The 20132-nt window shown below is 39.5% G+C and overlaps 1 protein-coding gene across 1 annotated transcript in view; it reads right to left on the bottom strand.

Annotated features, from left to right (window-relative positions):
• Positions 1–20132, bottom strand: part of zmat4a (zinc finger, matrin-type 4a) — a 182543-nt gene that overhangs the window by 40332 nt on the left and 122079 nt on the right. The window contains exon 4 of the mRNA XM_050050876.1: positions 19633–19789. Within this exon, the coding sequence (XP_049906833.1) occupies positions 19633–19789 (157 nt within the window). The remainder of the gene's footprint in view (positions 1–19632; positions 19790–20132) is intronic.

Raw genomic sequence — 20132 nt, 5'->3', positions numbered from 1 at the left:
GGACTGGACCAACTGAAGAATGGGGGAAACAGCAACACCATCTTGTCACTATTCAGAAAATCCTGATCCTAAATCCTAATGGTCCTAATTTGAAATATATCCAGCCACTGGCCATGTGACCACTGTGAGAACAGTCGTATAGGAAATCATGTGTTTTTTGCATATGCCCATGGTTTTTCAATGTCAGACTTCACAGTGCAGGAGCAGATCACTCACCATACAGTGTTAGAACAATCCATTGAAACTACAGAAGGGTGATGTGGCCGTACCTCTGCTGTGGTAGGCTGCTCATTGTTCCGACTTTGCATAATTCCAATCACAGATGTCTCATTGGACCAAAAGCTCATTTGTACGACTGCTATAAGCACTCTCTTAAACAGAAGAACATATCTAGTTAATATGCAGAATGATGTCACTGGACCCTCAGACTATGGAAGATGCAGATGCGGTTGTGGCTCAGGAGGTATAGCGGGTCGTTCACTAGTTGGAAGATCAGCCGTTCGATCCCCAGCTCCTCCAGTCTGCTTGTCCAAGTATCCTTAAGAAACTGAATCCCAAATTGCTCCCAATGGCTATTCCATCAGTGGGTGAGTGTGTTAAAAACTGAGTAGCAGGTGGCACCTTGTATGGTAGCCTTGGCCACCAGTGTATGAATGTGTGTGCGAATGGGCGAGTGTGACTCGTAGTGTAAAAAGCTCTTTGAGTGGTTGGATGACTAGAAAGACGCTATACAAGTGCAGGTCCATCCATTTGCAGGTCCATGACTCACCCTACTCTGCCTCTGATTGGCTAGTATTGGCTTTTGTGTCCCTTCCTCTTCTCACCCTCATAAATTCTGTTACATAAACTATTTAAGGGTTATCTGTGGGTGCCTGACCCAGTGCAGGACAGAATGACACAGGTTTCATTGATGGTTTGGTAGATTGACACCAGTGTAGCTGCTGAGCTGTTTAAACCTGAAGGCTGTATTGTTTTAAGTACAGTATGTGCCAGTAAGGTGCAAGTCTGTATCTACACATAAATTCTCAAGCCTTCACAGTAGTTGGAATTTAAAGTGACACTGATTCAGATAGACATATTCCATAGCAGTAATAAGTCATATTTACATCACTTAGTGTTTGTCTCCATGGAGATGCGTACCAGTCTTGTTAGATGGAAAATGTACATTTCAAAAGGCAGCTTTACATAATCAGCCTTGTGTTCACAATGCAATTTTAATGCAAATGCATTTTATAAACTACAGAGCAGCATTTGGCTTTATTGGCGAGGAGTTAAAATAAATAGCATTCGTGAGGTTTTGATGCCAACGCCGCACTGCAACAAACGCTGCTCTGCTGTTCTGTGAAGATATTGTGTTGGCTTTGTCAGCTGTCAATTTAAAGCTCATACTCATTCATTTATTCACCACAGAACATTTGCTGTGTCCTGTGCTTTAGGATCATTTTATGTGAAGATTTTGCTCATTACTGATCAACCTACCTAATAACAGAAGACTTACAATCCAAAAAACCTAATCTATAGTAGAGCAAAGCAACACATTTCTTTCATTCCCTAAAAGGGGGACAGAAATATGTTTCCATCTGCCTCACTGATGCAACACTTTATTTTTCAGCTACAACATGCTGTTTTACCTGCAATAGTTTAGAGCACTGAGTTAAAGCTAAATCCCCTCCTTGCATTGCATTTGTATGCAGACAGAGAAGCAGTAAAAAGTAGACCTATTTAGCGTAAACAGCGTTATATATCTGAGGAGATTCAGCCTCTGTGAGGAGAGGGGATCAAAGTACTCCGAATCCATGCAGTTATCTCTTCCTACAATGCTTTGCCCTTTTGGGCTTTCTACACACAACCCTCTCCTCTGCCTACAGACCCTGCCTGTGCAAGACAGGAAACGAAACATTTTCTCATATTCTCACTTTGTCTCTGAGGAGGAATCTTTTCAAGCTATGCAGGCCATAGAAAGCAAACAAACAAAACATCTCCATCCCTGAGATTTATAACCATCTGCACCCAGCTGAGGCTGAACTGCAGACTATTTGTCCTATACACTCTGTAAAGTTTATAAAAGGACAAGACTGAGGGGATATTTGGCTGTTAAGCAAAATTTTGCATCACCACAATTTTCCAGTTTAGTGTGGTGTTTACTAAAACTACAGATGTATTCGAGCACAGCCGCAGTTCATTTGATATGCATGAGGCAGAGGTGGGACCAAGTCATTGTTTTGCAAGTCAGTTATAGGTCTCAAGTAACACTCAAGTTCGAAGTTGAAACAAGACAAGACCCTATTCAAGTCCAAAGCCAGGACTCACAAGTCCCAAGTCAAGTCCCTCATCCTAAACTTTGAATTTTGAGTGCTAAACAAGCCATAATGTGCATTTGTCTAGATGTAGTTCACTTACCTTGGTTATTCTGTACTAGGGCTGTCCCCAAAAGTCAAAAAAACATTGGTCAACCGGAAAGGTCTTTAGTCAGCAAGATATCAGGTCGCTTAGTCGCAGAAAAACAAAACAAACCAAACCAAAAAAAGAAATGTGAAACTCTGTTAGGAGCTGCGCCTTGTCAAAATAAATCAAAACCTATATGACTGGGCCATGTGGGAATTTAATTTGAAAGAACAGACACAGGCAGTGGCCACACTCAGCAGCCAGACAAGAGTCATGTTAATTTAAAGGACTGGTACCTGCAGTTATTACACAGGTTAGTTAATAACATGTCAGGCAGGACATCCAAAGTGTGGGATCATTTTGAGAAGGTGAAGGACGAACCCAAGGTGATATGTAAACTATGCAGCCAAACATTTGCCGACTACAAACATGATGCATCATCTGAAACATGTAAGTAGCTACATGCCCATTAGCAACTTGGCACAATCATTACTGCTTTGGTGACAGGGTAATTAAAAGGCGGCTCGCTCAGTGTGTGACGTGCACTTGTAGATAAAATAAAAGCCTATAGTAATGAAGGTTCATTAGTACGGTTTTGTATTTCTCTGTAACGTGTTAACAATGTTACTGATACTATTCTTTCTCAGGCCTTGAACTTAAACCATTGTGTTGCCCCACCCAAAATATATAATTTGATAACTAAATTAATATCATAAACATGTGGGCGATTAGTCGACTAATGGCCCTAAATGACAACTACTGGTTGACTAGAAGAATTCTTAGTCAGTGGCAGCCCTACTCTGTACTCACGACGTGTGTTGCACATCTGTCAGTCCTGGCAGAGGCATCCCTCCTCTCTTGCTCTTCCTGAGGTTTCTTTCATCTTTCCATGTTTAAGGTTTTTTTTTGTAGTAGTTTTTCCTCAGTTGAGGTGAAGGTCAAGGACAGATGGAGTTGTATGTACATTAAATGTCATTACTTTTGCAGGTATTTGGTCATAAGCCAAATTATTGAACAAATCACAATTTTGACCTGATAATGGCACCGGATGTAAAGTCAGAGGATCATCAAAGTGATTACACTGTATCCCATTCTGCACATGAATTTCTGTACCAAACACTTGTTGAGCCATTGCCTGGAGCAGTGGACCCATTGACTGACAATGCCATCCCTGGCACTTTAATCCATATTTTAAAAAATGCTGAAATGTATGAATAGAAGAGAATAGAATAGATCCTTTATTGTCCACCAGGGGTGGAAATTTGTCTTCGGCTGACCAAACACAAAAGACAACATTGTAAAAAATAGACAAATAGTCAGTAAGAAAAGCATATAAAGTCATTACAAAACACTTAATCATGTTAAATCAGCTCAACGTCCGACTGTGGTTAAAAACTCATCAGTCACTTTGTTAAGTTAAGGATACTAATGGCACTTGGGATGAAGGACTTCTTAAACACATTTTCAGTTGCCAGACAGACTCTGTAGCGCCTCCCAGAGCTCAAGTTCTCAAACTGGCTAAAGAGAGTGTGGGAGCTATCTGCCAAGGCACGCCTCACTTTCTTCCTCGTCCTTTCTGTAAAGAGTTGGGTCAAGGGCTTTTGTGGCTTGCCAACTATTTTACGTGCCATTGTCACAATCCTAGAGAGTTTGTTCTTGGCTGTACAGTTAAGATGACCGTACCAGGCAGGGAGGTGAAAAGTTAAAAATTAGTTTTGTACAATATATAGTATTTCCAGAGAAACTCACATGGGAGTCCAGGGCCGTACCAAGGTATTTGTATTTAAACTTTTCCACAGTTTCAACATGGTCATCGTGTGAAACTGTCTCTGTCTTCAGATCTTGTTTTGTGCAAATAATCAGTTCTTTAGTCTTGGCCACATTTTAATGAATTCATTTCTAACTTGCTGATGCGACACCATGATTGAAGGGCCTTAGTGTGGGAAATACATCAGGAACACCTACTGCATTGTTGGCTCATTCTTATGTCAGTCAGATCGTCATTAGCTTATTGAAACTTTTATTCTATTGCTGTTCCCTACATCATTACACCAATTCATAGCAATGATAATATTGGCACAGCAAGTTTTTGGTTGCTCCAACTTTATGAGGTACTCAGAACTGAGCTGCGCCACTGCACCAGCATGTCAGTAAAATCCTAACAGTGTACATGTATGAAAATGTAAATGCTGTGGCAGCCCATTAGAGAGTCTGAATATCAGAGAACCAGAAGGTGGCAATTTAAAATATACTGGGGCCCTTTAAATGTTAAAACTACTGATTCATGCACTTTAACTGTAATTTCACTGTTAACAGATTGAGACATTTAAAGTCATCAGTTATGTGTGGAGGAAAAGAATCATGGCCATGTAGCCATATGAACATTTCAGCTCCAGATTTCTCCAAATCACTTTCCCGTAATCTGGGAATCTGGGAAGGGAAAATACATCCCCACATTAAGCTGCAGATGTCAAAGGAAGTGACATTCATGGCAGCGACTGCACTCACAGCCCAGACAATTGGAAACAGGCCAGAATGTGGAAACAGTGCTGAGAGTAACCATGTGGAGGAATATTAAAATACATGTGCCTGCAATTCTATAAAAATACTGATGAGAAATTAACATTCACTTAGCCTGCCTGAGCTTGAAAAAGAAACTGAATAGGAATTGCAACGCATTGCAACATAGGCAATTGATATTCAACTAAAAATGCATGCAGATGAGTATATGGGTCAGGGAACATATCCAAATTAACACAACTGTGCCTGAGTTAAACAGCAAAGACGGGTTATTTGTTAGCCTATAGAAGCTAAGTGTTATAGAGTAGCTGAGGATACAGCCTGTGGGAAAAACATAAAACATTCATTTCAGATGTCAGATGAAATTCTTGCATGTTCAAAAAGTTAATTCGAAATCTAGAACAACCGCTTACGCAGGGCTTTTCAACACTATGATTTCAGATTGATGACGGTGCATTTTTGAAATGTTTATCGTGGGTTTTGAATTGGGGTTATGGACCCAAAGGGATGATGTACACCATCTGTTCAAAGGGAAAAAAGTTTACGAGGCTCTCCCATGACAACAGAGATGCTGTATATTCTCATCAGTGTTTATCGAGGCTTTCTCTAACCGCAGCACCTGCATGGATCTTTGCTGTTTGGGGTGAATGAGGGAAAAAAAATGCTTAGCAAGCGCGAGTTTTTGCAACTGAATACCGGCTGACAGCAGGCTGGAACAACAGCGGGTCCCGAGAGGCAGGCAGATCAACAGAGGAACGCAGCCAGTCTGCTGACGTTACTTATGTAGAAATCAATAGCTTGGGCCTCCCGGTGCCCTGGATTTATCTTCCTGACATTTTCTATTTGTGACAGATCTGGGTGCCTCTGCAATAGAGGTGCTTTAAATGACTGTTTCAGAGGATAAAACAAGCTCAGTCCAAAGCTAGCAGTTCCTTTATTTCAACTGGAATGTGTGTCGTTTGGACAGGAGCAGCAGACTCAACCTTTTATTGGCATACTCAATCTTTTCCAACCCAATGTATGCACTGATAGTGACACAGAGCAAAATGAAAAGTATTTGTGCTTGAGGGTAACATCTGGGTCTGATATTTGTATTTCATCATATCTATGAATATAAATGGTGAAGCTTAGTGCCATGTTCTAAATGCAGTTTCTTGTTTTTCAATTCCATAAGAAGCACTAAATACTAATTTTAAGTGATAATAATGGTCAATTTTTTTAGGAAAACTTTGTTTCATTTCAACCTGAACCCTATTTTTCAATGTTTTTGTGCATAAGTGACTACTGTTAACATGAAGTAAGTGAATTTGAATTGATAACATGGGATTCGGTATATATATATACATGCCACATGTATTTATTGGGTTAGCAGGATACACTTTATTGCAAGAAAATAAAAACTCTTAGTCTCAGATTACAAGAACACTTCTCAAAATCTACTGACATTTCAAAATGGTCACAGTGAGTGGGAACAAAGTTTAAGCCTTTACATAGGGCAGATTCACATTCTGGAGATATTTGTCTGTAAGCTCACACACAGAAGTTTTGCTGCGGGTGTAGTATCATGTCTGGAGCTGTCTTTTGTCTTTTCTTACGCTGCCTGCACTCCTTTCCAGGTTAGTGGCCATTCCCCACCTGATTGCTCTTCCTCTCTGTCTACAACCCATGTCTAAAAAAGAAGCAGGTGAGGTTGCTTGTGAGCTTCAGCCTGTGTCTGATTGCCATCCAGAGATGATGCGTGGAAGTGGCAGGCTGTCTTTAGGGAATCCTTCTCACAAAGGAATGAGGATTACCTTTGTTCCCTGTGTTACTTTTCCCGCTACGCCAGGGGTAGATTATCTGTTGTGAGCAGTCTTCCAATCCCTTTTAAACTTCTTATTTGTTTTTGATTTTATCTCCTTTTCAAGGTCTGTTTTGTATTTCAGCAGATTGTTTTTAATAGTTGAGAGTCTTTGCATGTCTGCAGTTTCAGTCATCAGCTCGATTTACACAGTTTGTATCTCATCTTGTACCTCAGACAGTTGTTCAGTGGCTTCTTGTATAATTAGTGCCTTTAGGTCAAATGAGCATTTGTTTAAAACTTGGCACCATTTATCACAAAAGTCTGCGTTGTCCTGTCCAGCAAGGACTTTTGTGATAAATGGTGCCAAATTTTAAATAAGTGACAGCAATTTTTGAAACTGGTCCAGTATTGAGAGAGACCGCTGCAGCCGCAGTGGTGAAACAGGCTGCAATATAATCCCTACGAGCACTTGTGGGACGTCAATATACCACCATTTAAAGTGCTTGTTTTTGCCACTGACAGGCTCAGAATGTTATTAGAAATGTATGACAACTTTACGGAAAGGACCCTACAGAGAAATGAAACCATTTCCCTACCTTTCTCTAATCTGGGCTGTTTTTAATTGTGACCAAGTCTCACTCAAGGAGAAGTCTTGTTCTGAGCGGGTCATCCACTAATCAGAAAAGTGCTTTTGAACAACATTATGATGTCACAGTGAAGTTGACCTTTGACCTTATGGTATAATGTCATAACTTGATGATCCTATTGATATCTCTGTGAAATATTTTCATAATTAGAGTATGGATTCTTGCATTTTGGCCCAAAATATGTTTTGTGAGGTCACAGTGACCTTGGCCTTTGACCTTCAACCACCAAATTTGGACCAGCTCATTGTTGACTCCAAATGGAAATTTGAAGAAATTCCCTCAAGGTGTTCTTGAGATATTCATTCATTATTCATGAGAATGAGACAGACGAGGTCACAGTTACCTTGACCTTTTGATCTTTGACCAATGAAACCAGTTCATCCGTGAGTCAAAGTGGACAGTTGTGCCAAAATTGAAAAAAAATCCCTTAAGGCTTTTTTGAGATATCATGCTCACAAGAATGGGATGGATGGATGGACGAACAACACAAAACCAAAATGCTTTCAACCACGGCTACTGCCAGCTCAGAGGCATAAAAAGGTCAAGGTTAAAAAATACTGGTGTTTTCCTTTAAAATGACTGGATGATGAACTGCTTATTAGCAGCTGCAATCCAAAACAGAAAAAGTAAGACTGCTTTTGCTAATGTGTCTGTCAGGTGGGGAGGAGGATCCCCAATATCCCAGTAGTTTGCTGGATGTCAGTGCGATTGATTGCTGTGTCACCCCGAGTCTTAGCTGCCTCTGTTCTGAACCATTGGCCACAGATGGCATGCTTAATGGCTGTGTCTGTCACTGACATGTTGCAAAGAGAGCAAACAGCAAAATGGTGTTGTGTGAGCTCTACATCATCTGACTGCAATCTGACTTGTTAGAAAGCAAACGCAATCAAATAGTGATGAAGTTTTCTAAACATAAAGCCAAAGAATCTTTCACTACTACTAGTTATACTAGTGATCACCAAACTATCATCTTGGAGGAAAGCATCTGTCCTGGGTGCTTCTCTCTGGCTTGAGATGTTCTAAAAGATTTCTTTGTATATTTCTTCATTTTTTTAACATTCTGCCCATCTCTGAATGTTTCCAATTCCTCTTAACCCTCTTCATACTCATCCAAATGTTCATCCAGATATGTCAGTCAAACATTAGTCAAATGTTATTATGTTAATTCAGCTTTTTCATAACTTGCATAGTTTTTCTGTATCTGCAAGTGTTGGTCTTTTTTCAGGGGGCAGCAGTTGTACATTTTTTTTTAAAGCTGCAGAGCTGAGCAATGCCAAAAATAATAAACAAAACTTCACTCATACCGAGCCCTAAACTTTTCTCTCTCTCTCTCTCTCTCTGTCTCTCTCTCTCTCTCTCTCACGCACGCACGCACGCACGCACGCACGCACGCACGCACACACACACACACACACACACACACAAATCTAGATAAATGATATACCTCCATCCTAATCTGTTACTAACATGCTTCTTGCTCTTACTTTTTTGGTGTTACCTTTGATAAAGAAGCTTAATGAAGTTCAGATTAGTATATTTAATGTGATATTTAATGGATAATGTGAAAATAAGTTTGTCCTTTAGCAATGAATTGAATAGGAACGCTGTATTGATACATAAATAAATAAAACTCCAGTTGGCATCAAGCTCTGTTTCGATCACTCCCCAAGAACATAAATATTTCAACCAGCCAAAACAAGAGCAGAGAGAGATCGATGCAAACCCCCAGACTATAAAGAGAACAGAGCCCACAGGTGGATGCTAGGCTCTATGCAGCACAGGAAGTAGGAGCAGCAGGATGGTGCAGCAGCTCTTCAGGTGATGACAATTGTGCAGCCGACAGAGGTGACCCAGAGCACAGTGCTGCTCAAGATTTCTGGCTGATTTACATCAAGATTTAAGCTCTTACTGTCATTTCTGGGCCAGTATTTTACATCTTGTAATCTGGATCAATGATTAAAGTTATCTCACTGACATATTTCAAAACATTGGTAGGTTGGATCATGGTGATCCTGATATGACCAGATAGAAGGGGTGGGAATTGCCAGAGGACTCATGATATGATATATCACAATACTCATGTCACAATACAATATTATTGCGATATTAAGATATGCTGAGTATTGTGATAAAATAGATTGCGATATATTGTAATTTACCTTTGTTTTCCAACGGCAAATTATTTCCCCAAATGAAAACTTTGTTAGCATCAGTTTTACCTCATAAGATAAAGTTTTCAGTCTGTTCATCTGACTTTAATCGTTTTTATTACAGCATAATGTGATGCAAAACAGACAGACTGACCAACACCGGCATAAAACCAGTCAGAAATGCTCCATACACCTGACAAATTGAACTGTTGGCAGATTTAATGCTCTGTGAGGCCAGATTAAGCGGGTGAGTGAAACACTTCACATGCAGGTATCTCGCTAACTTATGTTTTTGTTGGCCGTCAGTGGTTAACACTACCTCTGGATGGTGCGGTGTGATGTCATGTTTGTAGTATTCCCAGAGTATTTTATTATGCTTTTACTTTATTTTAGTTTTTTATTATACTGCTTGAGAATCGCTTGTGTCATATCCAAATCCACCTTTTGTTTGGTGTTAAAATCCAAAATAAGTTCAGACGTTTGATTTAAATGCTGACAGTGCATTTCTGATTTCTTTCTCCAGTGCCTCCATCTTTGTTTGGATGAACTTCCTGCCAAATGCTGCTGACCGGGACTTCTGATGACCTCACCAGGAAAAAAAGCAGTTGATTTTACATGTATTTGCAAAAATTAAAAATAATTAATAAAAGATTGATACTCGGCGTCCGTGTAGTGACACAATATCACCACGCAAATTATTGCGATACTATGCTGTATCGATTGTTTTCCCTCACCCCTAACAGATAGCTTTCCAAGTCCAGAGCAAGCCCCTTTGAAGCCAATTTGACGTAGTGGCTAAACCATGGAATTACAATTTCCGCCATGTGATGCTATTAGATCTAATACTGTATCCACAGATACAGACACAAAAAATGGTGGACAATTTGCCAGAAGGAGCAAGTGTTAGCACAGCTTTCAGTTTTGGTGTGACTGCAATAAATACAATTTAACAAGTTTTTCCATTCTGTAAGCAACTGATATTTTTAAATGACAATTTCTGCTGATCCATAGTGGAAGCCTTTATCACTTTGTGTGTCTGTATTTGTTAAACTTGTTTTTACAGCATTTTTTTCCAGAAAGTATTGTGCCCTAATCAAATTTTGCAGTGTTTTACATTTATTTTATTACTTGGTTCTCTGAGAACAAAACTTTTGAAAAAGAGTTTAAATGTAATGAACAGTTTGGGTTACAATCTCTGGGAGAAGTTGAACCTAGGCTGGATGTCAATCTATATCAAATCCACCTCTGAAGTGGAATCCAAATGATCTCCATTTTTAGCATCAAATTTCAGTTTACCCAAATGCATTTTATACGTATTAAAGGTAGGATTGGATTACCAATTCTGAATGAAAATCTTCAGTATACGGAATCTTTGAATCTACACTGAAATACCATATTTTCAGATCAGATCAGAATTGAATTTGATCCAACTAATATTATCCTGTTGGTTCATTCTGAAATACCGTCCCAGGTGTACAACAGACACCAGTTTCTCTGTGGCTGTAACAGTGCAAAACCTGCCTGAAGAAGCTCTTCAGACTTCACATATTCTGCCTTACGTTCTTTGCTTAAATGCTATTCTGGTGCTGCTGCAGTGAAAGGAATTATTCTATTCTCTTTTTTTTCAGCAAGAGATTTCAAGGATCTGTCGAACAAACATTAACCCAAAGACAAGAGCTTTGTGCGGCAATCTACTGATTCAATTCCACCGCTTCAGAGGGAGAAAAAGCTGCAGTGGCTGAGGCAGTACTAATGTGGGATAAACTCAGAATGGTCCAGTGATGGGAGACTTCAGATAGTACCGTCAACAGAAAACTTCCAACAAATTAAAAGAAAAGCAGTGCTGAGCACAAAGTATAACACAAAGCTGTGAAGAGATAAATAAATGATTCGGTCAACTGGAGCACCAACAAGCCACAGTAAACAAACAAAGCTCAAGGCTGATCTATTCACATCCACACTTCTCACTGTGGACTCAGGTGTTGGGCGTCAGAACAATCTGAAAATATGATGTTTACCATGTTTCTCATTCAGTTTCCCCCGCGACCTTCGCTCATTATTCTCACGCAACTGCCAATTTGTAAGTAGATTCAAGGTGAGCAGCTGGCAGCGGATTACAGGAGCTGCAGACTTCAATCACCCCAAGGTAAAGAACAGTTGGTGATTACATCTAAATAACACATACATGGACACACAGAGACTCAGGACAAACCATGAGCAGACCACACCAGCTTGTTGGGCTGTTGTTAGTAACTCCTAATTGGCCCCAAAAATCCTGACACACAACGTTTTCATAAACAAGACAGAGTGTACAACCGGCTCTGTGAGGCTGAACTTCTAAGGCACAGTTGTGCCATAGATGTATAAAGAAAAGTGAATTCAGCTTAGGGGGCAGGGCCCTGTCCGTGAACTAAAAGTTACTCTGTGGCACAAGAACCCAAAAACGTTTGACTTCTGTGAGTAAAATTACTCAGATCTTCTGCTAGCCAAGTGGCTAACTTTAGGTTGAGCCCTCTGCTAATTTAAATGGCGATAAAATTATTTAATCTCTCCTCATTTCCACTTAATCTCTCTAAGACTTTAGATATTTTATTGGACTGAATGAATCAAATCTCAATAGGGAAACAAGTCATTTTGCGGGGAAGTGATGCTCAAAAAAATGTATCCACTGATTTACAGATGTCTGTTTCACAATGTAAGTCTATGTGCAAAAGTCTTTTTTGGCTCCACTGCATCAAGTGAAGTTGTAATTCCATGATTTGTGCCAAATTTGCTTCAAAGCTTAACGATGATCCTGGAGGCTTGCGTTGTGTGAGCTAAATGCTAACGTCAGCATGCTAACATACTCACAATGACATTCCTAGCATGGTTAAGCTTAGCAGGTGTAATGTTGTACAGAATCATGTTCACAGTCTTAGTTTAGCGTGTTAACATGCTAACTTGTTTGCACTGAACACAAAGTACAGCTGAAACTGATGAACGTTAGGGATGCATGATATTGGCTTTTTTATTTTTGCCGATATATATTTTTGAGCCGAACATTGCCGATGTATGGATTGTTTTTATTGAATTTTGTGCCTATTGTGCACTTTATTTTGTTTTCTCTTGTTACTCTTAATATTTCTATGTACTGTGTGCTCAAATACTGTATTTTTCTATTTCTATAGTTGTATTTTAATACTTTAGTGCTTTCTAGATTGTACAGCACTTTGGCAAACCTCGGTTGTTTTAAATGTGCTATATAAATAAATTTGACCTTGACCTTGACCTTGACCAATATGCCGATACGTAACAACTCTTTGACCGATAACTGATATCAATATATCCACTTTCTTCCCTACCTAATTTTAGTTATCATCAAGTTTCTTCTATAGTGGACTTAACATCATATTATGCATGCATACTCTTATCATGATGGCCCACCAGCAGATAGAGACATGAAATACAATGCTTTTCAATGTATGTAATATGTATTCATTGTGTAAAATAAGAAAAAGCATGGTGGCCAATTCTGATCATTTATTTTAAAACCACTATTAGCCGATACACATGACATGCCAATATTATTTTGCATCCCTAGGGGAAGTCATTAGTTTTGCAGTGTTTGGTCATAAGCATTGTCTAAATAAAATTTAACCTGATGATGGAGCAAAATGAAACTTATTGAAATGTATTATTATTGATGGGAGCAACATGTATGTATGTGCCAAATGTCATGGTGATTAATCAAATGGTTGGTGGGACATTTTACTCAAAACCATGAATGCCAACAATAGTGATAAAGGAAAAGCCAGGGGATCAACAAAGTCAATAGGATACACTGTCTGCGAGCTATGAATGTCTAGACTAGAGATTTATAGACTGCGGTTAGATCTGCATGGACTGCAGAATGGCCATAAAAATCAATATTCTAGTTGGGTAAAATAGTAAATGCATGTTGCCATTTTCATTTTACCAGAATAGAAGAAGTTTAACGTTAAATAAATGTTAATTTATTCTTACTTCAGTGTAATATGTTACCATATCATCATTCTTATTAATGATATGGAGGTAAAGAAACATAGCTTACAGGGACTGGTTGTCAGGGAGTGAAATGTCCATGTGAATGCAGGTTTCTAAATCTGAGAAAATAATTCATTTGGTTTGGTGGCAGGTGGTGATTTATGTGTACATGTAGAGCAGATTGGCGCATCACTAGTCTGTAAAAACCTTTGTGCCCATCCATCCAGTATGATAATGCGATATCTCAAAGGATAAGTGAAAACCTGACCTGCTGGTAGTGCTAGGGAAAGAATCAGGCAATAACAAGATTCATCCTCTGGGCACCACGAATGCCTGTATCAACTTTAACGGCAATCCAGCAGTTGTGGAGAATTTCACCAAGAAAATAAAAATGTCGACCACATGGTGACAAAAAAGTCAGGGGATCACCAGAGTCAGTAGGTCAACTGGTGCTAAATAGATCTGTCCCAGAAAAAAGAAGTGATATGTCAATTTCAGGCACAAGTACCTGTTTGAAATATCTGGAAACTGAGTGGTTGTCACTTTAAAGTGATGCCATGTCCACTTGTCCCTGATCAATTATGTCTGAGTTGCAAGCCCCTCACAAACTGTTTTGATAAATAACCAAGGAATCCTACTATATATTGACGAAAACTCTGTCTATGGGTGTGTCTGTCTGTGTGTCTGTTCCACGTTTTTCTCCTCACTGACTTGGTCAATCCATGTGAAATTTGGCACAGTGGTAGAGGGTCATGGGAGGATGCCAATGAAGCAATATTACATCAATTGGCCAAAGGGGGGCGCTATAGCAACCCATTGAAATGTCAAACTTTGAATGGGCATATCTCATGCCCCGTATGTCGTAGAGACATGAAACTTTGCACAGAGATGCCTCTCCTCATGAGGAACACATTTGCCTCAAGAACCCATAACTTCCGCTTATATAGATTTTCCGCCATTTTGAATTTTTTGAAAAACACTTCAAATGGATCTCTTCCTAGGAAGTTTGAGCGATCTGCATGAAACTGGGTGAACATAATCTAGGGACCAATATCTAAAGTTCCCTCTTGGCAAAAGTTGGAAAACTTACTAAAACTGAGCTTCTATAAGGCAATGAATATTGCGGAGGGCGTGGCTCATCACATAAAGGTGTATAACATCTCAAGGGTTTCACCGATCACCACGTACCTTTGTAGGCATATGACCACACATAATCTGAGGGGACCCCTCCATTATTGACCCGATCAAACAAAATGGGTGCGCTAGAGAGCTAATTTCTTATCTAGGCCTAACCGCCATATCGATTTTTACTAAACTTGGTAGATATGTAGAACAGGACGCCTCAAGGTGACTGGAGAAATTTAACTCTAATTGGCAACTGGGTGGCGCTATAACAACAGAAAAATGCTTAAAAATAGCTAAATGCAACTGATCGCTGTGGCTCCCCCTGTGGCCGAATGTTTTGGGTTTTTTCTAATTTTTGGTATGACTAAGTCATGGTATGGTATGCTGTACATAATCACGGAAACTGTCAGTGTGTCATTCTGTCAGTCAGTCATTCTGTCTGTCCCACGTTTTTCTACTCACTGACGTGGTCAATCTATGTGAAACTGCACATAGGCATTGAGGATTGGCATAGGTAGAAGGTGACAAAACTACTTTTTCCAAAAATTACACTATTAGTATATTCTTTTACAAAGTCCCTTTTAATTGAATTGCATGCATTCACCCCACAAGTTGCTTTGCACGCGCTTTGATATATGTCACCTCACCACCACCTCAAATGGACATCAGCTGTAGCCAAGCAAGCGTAGCCAGCTGTAGCCAAGCAAGCGTACTATCAAATTCACAAAAACTCTGTCTGAATACATTGCTCTTCTTAATGGGTTCAGTTGACTATTTAATCTGCAATTTCCTATGACCTGTATCCCAAACACACACCATGTGAAACTGTACGTGGGCAACTGTGCACTCAATGGGTATGGACTAGTTAATAGTTTCTGGAGGCCTAAAAATGGAAAACTTTCCAGTATTTTGCAATTTAAAAGAGACAAATTCAATTAATTTGTTACATGAAATCATAAATATGATTTAAGTAAAATGAATATTTCTATATCATATCAGTAAAAGTAATTTTAATACAAATCATAAACAAATAAACACAATTTTGTAAAGCAGACATACTGTATTTTCTACTGTGTTAAACATTTTGTAAAGCTTATTAGATATATCCAGGGGTAACACATTCTTACTCCCAGGTTACAAAATACTGAGGCTTCGTCTGTGGCCCTACGCATCCAACTACCCCTCTAGTATCACTTTTTACTTTGTTTAGGCACCATAAGTTCTTGGTTAGGTTTATAAAAATGTACAATCCAACATTTATGAATCTGTGCTCACATTGTTATTGTATCATCCCACATCTGTTTTTGTTTTGTTCCTAAGTTTGCTGGAGAGAGAAGGAGAAAGTACAGCGCTGACACCTCAAGGTGAGCTCAAAAATAATGTGGGAGGTAGGGGAGTATGAGGGCAGAGAGTGAAAGTGGATTGGAGACAGACACAGTAAGTTGGCAACTGACCATCTGAAATGATAATCTTAATGGAAGTTACGTGTGAATGTCAGACCACGGTCATCCAGCGTCCCATTTTCTACAAAATCCGAGCATCCTGTGCATTGTTTGTGGTTCTTTTTCCTTTCAAATCTGGGTTACTTTTACCACATAACCAATCTGGTGGTTTATTTGAATGAATAAGTGCCGTAGACTGAATGCTTACAGTATTACATATTCCATAACTCACTCAGGTTCCATGTCATAAACACTTCTATCAGATCTAATAAGCAAAGTATCTTTAGTTGATGAGTTGCATATGTATACTGAGATTGTGAAACAGGGCATGTGGTTTTTGGCGAAAGTTATAAATGTCTTCAGTTCTGTTCTGCAAATGTGGTCAACTTACAATCTGATGTTCAGATCTCCCATGTACAAGTAAAAAAAAAAGCATTAGGATAAACCCCTCAAAATGTTTTCTAGTCACTGAAAGTCAGCTATAATGTTATTTTTTATCAAATGGGGATAAAGTAAACTGTGATTTGTATGTAACTTAAGATTGCACATCATTCCCCTGAAGTTACTTATTTACTGACAATATTGCAGTAGCTTTCTCAGTTTAATATTACAACGCACCGTGGTGCAGTGGTTAGCATTTTCGCCTTATAGCAAGGTGGTTCCTGGTTCAAATCCAGGGTGGGAGGTTGGAACCCCCAGGGTGGGGGAGCCTGTTTGTGTTTGCATGTTTTCCCCTTGTCAGTGTGGGTTTTCCTCCCACAGTCCAAACATTTGCAGGTTAGGTTAATTGATAACTCTAAATATGGCTGTAGGCGTAAATGTGAGAGTGAAAGGTTGTCTGGCGACCTGTCCACTACCTACAGTATATTCTGCATCAAAACATGAGCTTAGCTTAGCATTATTTAGCATTAAGACTGCAAACAGGGAGAAACAGCTAGCCTATCTCTGTCTGAGGTAATAAAACAAGATAACATGTGGTAATTGTTAATTGTCAGATGTGCTATTAGGTGGATTTTTTTTACCTTTGGACTTGACTGGACTAACAGTAATGCAATTTTGATATTGCAAATGCAACATGTGTTGCAATTTTAGTGGGAATATACATTTTTGCATTTCATTTTCACTAAAATAAATTGTAAAAATAATGATGAGGTGATATTTGCTTGGGGCCTGTACCAAACAAAATTGTTTCCTTATGTCTGGAAAATGTTTAGGCCAAAGCATCCCTCCAGCACCACAATATTTTATTTATAAAGATATGTTGTAACACATTTTACGTTTATCCAAAATTTGCAGCTCCTGTAATTTGAATATTGCACCTGGCCTTATTATAATTTTGATATTACCGTATAGACATTATAGTGGTATCAACCGCCTCATCCACTGGAACTCTCTGTAAGACAGCCAATAAGTGTATTTTCCAAAATGGAAACTATTCTATATGATGGCAATGTTTGATAAAGCTTTGGACTGATTTATTTCTGAATAAATGTAAAGAGACTGTAGAGGAACAGCCTCTCTGGACTTCCCTTGAACCAGTATTACCAATGAACAAGACCCACGAGACCACCGGGGGTCAGATATTTAGGATTCAACCCCTGTATTTCTCCCGACTGGACAAACGCTTCTTTCAGCCATCCTTAGATCTCATCCTTAGGCTTTTTGCAGTGTAAGGAAACCAACATTGGGGGCACCCACAGGACGTCGCAGGCTCAACCGCTCCCCCCCCCCCCACAGTGCNATTTCTCCCGACTGGACAAACGCTTCTTTCAGCCATCCTTAGATCTCATCCTTAGGCTTTTTGCAGCGTAAGGAAACCAACATTGGGGGCACCCACAGGACGTCGCAGGCTCAACCGCTCCCCCCACCACAGTGCGCCAGCCGCTTTCATTCTGCTGGAAAGTCTGGGAGTTGCAAAGTGACAGTTCGGGGCCCCAGGAGAAACATCTGCATGATTCGCTGCTAAGAAGGGAGGCAACAAATTCCCCTCACAGGTGACCGGCTGGGCAGTGGTAAGAGCTGATGTCGAATAGGAGATTTAATTATCTTAATCTTAATTTAGGATTCCTTAGATAAATATTTTGCACATCCCTGCGTTCCCAATTTATCTATAAGCCACATACTCTCTCACTATCGCCAAATTAAATAACCCACACGAGTGTTACTTCTTGTTTTAATCCATTTATACATACTGTTGATTTTGTGTTATTTCATATTATCCTCATTCATTTATTCAGTTGTTACCCATTTAGCTTACCGTAAAACTCGGAATATAGGTCGCAGTCTATTTTTTAAGGTCTCAAACAGGGAAAACAAGGTTTTATATTACTATTTGTTAATAAAAACGTTATACAAGTTATTCCTACACTGCTTCCCTTTATTTTTAATTTGAAACACATTCACAACACAATAACCTCTTAAGCAGCTTTGGTTACTTTTCAGATTGCAATTTTCCAAACAACCTCTTCAGGAAATAAAATTACGGTATAACAACATCTGAGCCATAAAAATTAGTTTAAATTAACGTTAAACTTCTTTTTTCTTTTTTAAGAAGACAGCATTACAGTACCTTATTACAGTGTGGGCTGTAACTATACATGCTTACTCAAATGAATGAGTTTAAATTACTACGTAGCGCCATCTTGTGGGTCAAATTACCTATGTCAGCATTTACCTTGGTCTATAGGTCGCACCCAACTTTTTAGATGAAAAAAAGGGGAAAAAAGTGCGACTTATACACCAAGTTTTACGGTAAATAAATTTTCATTTAGTCGTTGTCTGTGGATATTTCTTTTGAGCAGGAATTAAGATCACTGTATGGAGAATTCATAACCCAGATATTGAGATTGATTCATTATTGATAAGCATGCAGACGAATTAATAATTGGTTTACGGAGTTATTAATTTGATTAGTCGCTTCCCTCATTAGGAGGGTGGTGCCCCAAACTTTATTACGAGTTCAAACATTCTCAAAAAGGTATTTCCCCTACAAGACAAATTAAGGGCATTAATTCAATAGTGCACTGCAAATGCCAAAACAAGCGCTAATACCAAAGCAGTGACTCAAGACATAACAAGTACACAGAAGATGCTCAGCTACACACACATCTAGAGTGAACTCTTCCTCCAGTGGCCATGATGCTGTATGGATTTAGCCTTTGGGCTAACAGTATATTCTGACCCCAACAGTACCTCTGTGGGAATGTGATGTTTCACAGCACTGAATTAAGACAGTGCAGCTGTACACTAATACACGCGCCGGGTAATAATACATCAGCCAGCTTAGAGTCAACAGTGGGAGAGATGTAGGAAATCACACACACACACACACACACACACACACACACACACACACACAGAGTGTGAATTGAGAGCTACATAATTATTTAAATCCAGCTATGTTGTTCTACTCCACTTCACACGTACATAACAACACTACCAAACATTCCCAACACATATGGCATCCTGGCTTTAATTCCTTGGTTATTTTTCTCCTTAATAATAAATCCCCTTTGGACAGACTGACTGTAACTCCTCTTTTATTTATACCCACAATGCATTTTGAACAGGGGCTATACCTTTGGACATGATGGCAGGCTGCTCCCCCAGTAGCAGTTTTAGCCTCTTGGCGTGGATTTTACCCTGGTAGTGTGACTGTGCCACCACTGCTGAGGTGAAGGACATGTTACACAGCGTGCAGCACTTATTCTTGTCCACGTCACCCTTGTCGCTGCCCTAAAAAAACACAAAGAAAAATCGTATCAATGATATATCAAAGACTCTAATACAACATTTATTTATCTTTGGAAGCTTTTAAAACAGGATCCAATCAAACATATATAATGTATTACAGTATGTAGAAAGCACAGTATGGTGTTCTAGTAAGACAGCTGCACACTGAACACATCACTAATCTCTACCACTTCAGCTTCAGATGAGGGGAGGGGCGCAACACTCCTCGCCTAAAGTCTTTCAATCCTGTTGGGATGCAAATGGAGTCGACTCTGTTTTAAGGGGTGATAGTGGGGCCAGTGCAGCTGATGGTGGACCGCTCCCTGAGCCTCCATCTGTGCGAGCT

Source organism: Epinephelus moara, chromosome 8, assembly GCF_006386435.1.
Source record: "Epinephelus moara isolate mb chromosome 8, YSFRI_EMoa_1.0, whole genome shotgun sequence".
Lineage (NCBI taxonomy): Eukaryota > Metazoa > Chordata > Actinopteri > Perciformes > Serranidae > Epinephelus > Epinephelus moara.
The sequence above is the reverse complement of the archived record's forward strand: the minus strand, read 5'-3'. Positions and strand labels throughout refer to the sequence as shown.